The sequence below is a fragment of the Octopus bimaculoides genome, chromosome 18 (genome assembly GCF_046866305.1).
Source record: "Octopus bimaculoides isolate indiv1 chromosome 18, ASM4686630v1, whole genome shotgun sequence".
Taxonomy (NCBI): domain Eukaryota; kingdom Metazoa; phylum Mollusca; class Cephalopoda; order Octopoda; family Octopodidae; genus Octopus; species Octopus bimaculoides.
The window spans coordinates 17,060,047-17,066,763 of record NC_142945.1 but is presented as its reverse complement, the minus strand read 5'-3'; the positions used below and the strand labels follow the sequence as shown (position 1 = coordinate 17,066,763).

At 36.1% G+C, this 6,717-nt stretch overlaps 1 protein-coding gene across 2 annotated transcripts in view; it reads left to right on the top strand.

Moving 5' to 3' along the window:
• LOC106878737 (ELMO domain-containing protein 3) overlaps positions 1-5,702 on the top strand; it is an 18,266-nt gene extending 12,564 nt beyond the window's left edge. For both annotated transcript variants that reach the window (XM_014928049.3, XM_089365847.1), the window contains exons 7-10: positions 610-740; positions 1,111-1,187; positions 3,849-3,976; positions 5,199-5,702. In XM_014928049.3, coding sequence (XP_014783535.1) covers positions 610-740; positions 1,111-1,187; positions 3,849-3,976; positions 5,199-5,374 — 512 coding nt within the window. In that variant the 3' untranslated portion in view covers positions 5,375-5,702. The remainder of the gene's footprint in view (positions 1-609; positions 741-1,110; positions 1,188-3,848; positions 3,977-5,198) is intronic.
• Positions 5,703-6,717: the final 1,015 nt, after the last annotated feature.

Genomic DNA, 6,717 nt, shown 5'->3' with positions numbered 1-6,717 from the left:
TACTCTAGTGCATTTATCTACCTACCCACTTCTTCCATTCCTCACTCCCTATTCTCTCTCTTATATTAACCTTGTACCTTGATGGCTTACTCTCACCATCACTCTCTCTTTCCAGCTGGAGAAGCCACAATAGATGTCTTCTGCAAGACATCTATTCCTGTCCCTTTGCAATACTTTCACCTCCTTCAATACTATACTCCGTTCAGTTGAGGAGATCTTGTCTTGCATGTACTTGGTGACCTCTCTAGTGCTGGTGCCACAGAAAAAGCACCCCATACATTCTGTAAAGTGGTCGGTGTACAAAGCATTCCAAACAGACATTCGAACTGGGTGCTGGCCTCTGGTTCATCAGTTCAGTTCCTGTCAAACCATCTAACCCATGCCAGCATGGAAAGAGGGATATTAAATGATGATGATGATGATGATGATGACGACGATGACGATGACGATGACGATGAGGATGCGGATGATGAAGATGATGATGATGGTGATGACAACAATGACGATGACGATGATGACGACGACGACGACGACGATGACAGCGACGACAATGATGACGATGATGATGGTTGTCTTCATTTTTGGTTTTCATTATCTTTTTTGCTTTAGGTACTGATCCATCAACTGATTTGCGAGCTGTTGGTCTTCTTGGGCTCCTGCAACTTCTTTATTTAACTTCAAAGCCTCAGCTAAATAACCTAAAAGACAAAATGTACAGTTTATCATCTCACAAGACTCAGGTATTGATGGCAATCTCTCATCTTATCAAATATCAGTAAAAATTTATAAAAATGTGAAGTAAAAACAGTTTATCTTCTGTCTGGGGGTCAAGAACATGTCTGTATATATGTGTATATATATATATATATATATATATATATATATATACATGTACCATTGGCAATTTCTTTTCCATCTTTGGACTTTTTCCCTTTTCTTTTCTCCTTTCTGATGAAGAGTTATGCTCAAAATGTCAAACTCTCTCCTTTCATTGAACATCAAGCTTATACATTTCATATACATGTCCTGATATTTGTTTTGTTTTTTTTCGTTTATTTGAATTGTTTGTTTGTACACATACATAAGCATTGTATATTGCATTTTTTAAAGCATTTTCCATTCTGTGTCATGAGTCTGAATGCTACTAAAATGGTGCTTCAAGCTTTGAGGACTGATCGACTGAACAAGTACGTTGATTTTCTGACTATTTCATATTGTCCTTCTTTTCAAAACTTTTTGGATTTTGCCTGATTAATGCATTGTCCCTCTCTTTTATGAGTTTCAAATTATAATATGTCATAATGCTTTTACCAAATCCTTGGTGGGTATTATGGATTAACTAGGTACAGAATGATCAGATTTAATGAACTTGCTTCTGCCAGCCAACCATATGTGATTTAATTCTGAAATAATAGTTACTAGGTACATGCATGGCTGTTTTGTTAAGAAGTTTACCTCCCAACCATGTGGTCTTGGGTTCAGTCCCACATCACAGTACCTTGGGCAAGTGCCTTCTACTATAGTCTTGGATCAACCAAAACTTTGTGAGTGGATTTGTTTGACAGAAATTGAAAGAAGCCCATCTTATACACTTATATACATTCTGCATGCTTTAGCTTCATCACTATTGCAACATTCCGGATACTTATTGATCAGACCACGTATATTCAATTCAATTAAATCAAGGATATAAAATCCTCTTAAAGGGATGTCAGCATTCAAGTTCGCCGGTTTTATCCAGTGTCAGTGAAAAACCAAAGATGTTAGTTTCACGTTGATGGACATGGGTATAAATCATTTAAGTAATAGAAAAAGAAATCGGAGAAACTGATGTATAGACATCAATTTATTTGAACATAATCAATTCTGTACAATATCAAATTCCTTGCTCCTACAGCTGTTTCCACACCCAATTAATTAAATTTGAGGAATTAAATTAAATTAATTAAAATTTTTATGTGAATATGTCGAATTGGGTATTTCTTCAAGGGAAGAATTTGATAAAAAAGGAGCTACACTCAATGTGTTGGTTGACTCTTGATTGACTCAGATATGTGCATTTTAGCAAACAATGTATTTAAAAAAAAAAACATTATTAATGTATGTGTATATGCAAATTTGTTTAATACATCTGAGCGCATGCATGTGTAATGTGTTGAAAAACAAAGTAAGAGTATCCATTAGTTAGTTTAAATGATACGATTGCTTCAACTGGAGCTAAAAGCATTGATTGTAATTTACCTTATGATAGATCAATGTCAGTGAAGTAGTTAATCACCTAAGAAATTTATTATAAATTACCCAGTTTCATTCTAGAAATTACAGTTAAACTAAAGATTATTATAATTAATGTTACTATTTATTTAAATTTTAAGACTATAATTATGAATATATAATATTCTTTATGTGTCAAAGAAATTTATTATAAATTACCCAGTTGCATTCTAGAAATTATAGTTAAACTAAAGATTATTATAATTAATGTTACTATTTATTTAAATTTTGAGACTATAGTTATGAATATATAATATTCTCTATGTGTTTGTGCAATCTGCACTCTATATTTAGGAGAGAAACTTATTTTGGCTTTCCAAGGTAGTAACTTCGTTGACCTTCTCTCTCCTGTTCTTACTCTGGCTACTAAGCTTCCTAAACACCCTCTTCCACAGCTAAATAAGTTACCTAGGATACAGAAGCAATCAACTTCTTCTATAGGACCTTCTGAACATTTGGGAAAAAAAAACTAATGATGATCTTATTTGTGATCTTATTGCAAACTTCTCTTTATCATCTGCTACATACACAGTTCTTCTCTGTTAGTCTGTGTATGGTTCCACTACATCTTTTGTGCCCCCATACTTTACATTAAGTACACAGTGTGGAATTCCTATCCACTTCTGTTTTTGCATATTGATCATAGCCTCTTCCCACATGACAGTAATGGAGACCTGTCTTCAAAACTTTGTCTTTGCTAAGTTTACTTTAAGCTTTGATTATAGGCTTTACTTCAACATTTCTCTAACTCAACGACTGCTTCCAGTGTGAGAATTAGGCCATTGGCTTACATGAGTTTCTATAAACAACAGGTTTTAAGCTTCTCTGTTATGGTTTGGGTAATTGCAAAAAAATAGCAGGGAGGACTGAGAATTGAGTCCTTATTTACATATTCATTCATAGCCTGCACAACTCTCACAAGCCACTAATCTCCACCTGTTTCTTTTCATGACTTCCATACAGAGTATGGTACCCTGTCAAAGACCTTCCCAAGCCAATGACTGCTAGATATAGTGGTTCATGTATCTATTATATACATACTTGTCTATATAGAATATATATATAATATTTTTATGCATTAGCTGCACAGTTATCCATATAAAATATTTAACCATTATATATACTGTTATCCTTATAAAATATATAATATATCATATTTATAGATATACACCACTGTCCATATAAAATGTGTCATCATTATATATGCAGTTGTTCATAATCTTGTATTTCTCAGCATCATCCTCAATACTCATTCTAAAAGGACTTTCACAGCTCACTTTGAAAGCAATAATAATTGCAAGTTTTCTAGATATATACAAATTTCATTACAATAACATCAACTCCTTTGTAGCTAACAAGTTTTGAAATTAATTAAGTTTTTTCAGTATTTTTAATGAATAAACAGATAAAGAATTTTTTCTTTGGAACTTCCAAAATCTTCAATAGATTAATTTTCTTGTCTATTTGAAAAGAATTTTGTTTACATAGTTTGATTTTTTCTGAGGTCGTTACATTTTCCTAAAGCCTTTCTAATTACATTTTTCTAATTAAATCATCTTTCTTAATAATTTCAGGTTGTGTAACAAGCAAGGTGATGTGATAACAGTTGTGAATGAGGTTTTTGTAGCAACATATTTTAAGATCTATCATATCTGGAAATACCAGCATAAAACTATTGTTGATTCTGGTTTTGTGTTAAAAGGTAAAGATCCACTTAAATCATTGAATACATACATTATTTCTGAATATTACATTCTGTTAGAAACGTCCAAAGGATATGTATTAACTGCATGAGTGCATGTGTGCATGTGTGTACAGGATGCAGTGAATAAACTGTCATCCAAGTTATGCAAAAATGAAAATAACACTGACATCTCATTTTAACAGATATGTTTACCAAAATTAAATAAAAATATCTTGAAATACTAAAGAGTAAATTTATTCAATAAAATCGCCATTGGCTTTCATCATGCCCTCCAGATGACTCCAGAACTTCCTGCAGCTCTTCTGGATGGTCTCCTTGTTTAAGTTGGTGAATGCTGCCATAATCCTTGCCTTCAGTTCATCTTTGGTGTTACAAGGAGTTTTGTTGGTCTCTTTCTCAACTGCACCCCACACATGATAATCAAGAGGGTTGCAGTCTGGGGAGTTAGGTGGCCAGATGTTAGGGGTGATGTGGTCGCAGAAATTGTCTGATAGCCATGACTGGGTTCTCCTGCTTGTGTGGCATGGTGCAGAGTCCTGTTGCCAGACACAGGGTCTTCCAGCAGCCACCCTCTTGACCCAGGGCAGCACTACCTCCTCCAGGAACTTGATGTAGGCCTCCGTGTTGAGTCTGAGGTTGTGAGGGAAGATGAATGGAGTCATAACGTCCCCATCACTAGTGATCACTCCAAACACCATAATGTTGACTGGATGTTTGATTTTTATCATTCTCGGTACATGTCTCCAGACTGTCACCCAAACACTCTGAAATGTTCGTATTGGAGCTTCCAGCGTGAATGCTAAGCAGTACATTATGTCGTTTCCAAGTTTCTGGCTGAATGAATTGTGTCATGGTGCTATTTTTCTCACCGACAGTGCCCAACTGGCCCTACGATACTGTGTAGTTGACAAACTCAAAAACAAACAATGCGCATGCACAAAATAAAAAATATAAAATGGCGACAATTTACCCATCGCACCCTGTGTGTGTGTGTGTGTAGGTATATATGCGTTTGTATGTGTGTGAGAGTGTGTATATATATGTATGTACATATACGCCTGCATAAATATGTATGAGTATGAGTGTGCTCACTTCTGTAATGTGTAATTTTAATAGATAACCCAAAGTGAATTCTAACATGATTGATTATCAATAATTCTATTCACTAAATGTTGCCAGTTTATTTAACAACAAAGCATCATTGCTTTCTACTCTGCAGATGTCGAAACAGCTCTGAAGAAGAATATTCCGTCCCTGATAAAAGAAGTTGAACAGTACATACAGAACCCAAACATCTCACAACCAAGCAAATGTAAACAATCATCATCATCAACATCAACATCAACAAAACATGACCATTTCACTGGTGTCTCTGATTTAATTAACAACTGTTAATAATTGTTAATCTTGGCTGTTATTTATTTCTGATTGTACTCTTACAGAAGCATGGACAATGTTGATTTTCTTATAGCTGTATAATTAGTTGTTCAGTACTAAAATACCCAAACATGAAGTGGAAGGGGATACTGTTGTCAGCTGAGCAAACTGAGCCAAGCAGAATTTTGTACTTCATTCAGAAATGCTACACCTTTACTGCTTTCATGAAGTTTGAACTCCTGATCATTATTTAGCTTGTAGTTCAGCATTTTAATCTCAAAGCCATTAATTATACATACAAATTCTTCTATATTTTATTAATCCAATAAAATCCTTAAAAATTGAATTACAGAATATTGTCAGTTCCAGGGTATAAAGTTCATAACTTAGCAAAAGGCTGCACCAGGAAATATTGCAGGAGTGTGATGGGGTTGATCATGTTAACTAATAACTAATTTCAATTCCTATTGGAATGATATATATATATATATATCATATTACAGGTATAGATGCAGGCGTGCCTGTGTGGTTAAGAAGTTCACTTCCCAACCACCTAGATTAGTGCTTCACAACCAGTATACCACAACACTGGGGTGCCATGAAAGGATGCTAGGTGTGGCATAGTGTAACCTGAATATAATTTTTTCACTATACTTTTAGTTATGTTTTTAGTTCAGGTGTGCTGCCATAATTGTACTGCAAATGAAAAAAGGTTGCCGAGCATTGGCCTAGATTCAGGTTCAGCCCCATGACACTTTGGACAAGTTTTTTCTACTCTAACCACAGGCTGAACTAATCATTGAGAGTGAATTTGGTTGACAGAAACTGAAAGAAGCCTATCATATCATCATCATCGTTTAACGTCCGCTTTCCATGCTAGCATGGGTTGGACGATTTGACTGAGGATTGGTGAAACCGGATGGCAACACCAGGCTCCAATCTAAATTTGGCAGAGTTTCTACAGCTGGATGCCCTTCCTAACGCCAACCACTCAGAGAGTGTAGTAGGTGCTTTTACGTGTCACCTGCACGAAGGCCAGTCAGGCAATACTGGCAACGGCCACGCTCGAAATGGTGTCTTTTATGTACCACCCACACAAGCCAGTCCAGGGGTACTGGCAACGATCTCGCTCGAAAATCCTACGAAGGCCAGTCAGGCGGTACTGGCAACGGCCACGCTCAAAATGGTGCATCTTATGTGCCACCCACACAAGAGCCAGTCCAGGGGCACTGGCAACGATCTTACTTGGCTTGCCGGGTCTTCTCACGCACAGCCCATTTCCAAAGGTCTCGGTCAGTAGTCATCGCCTCGGTGAGGCCCAATGTACGAAGGTCTTGCCTCACCACCTCAGCCCAGGTCTT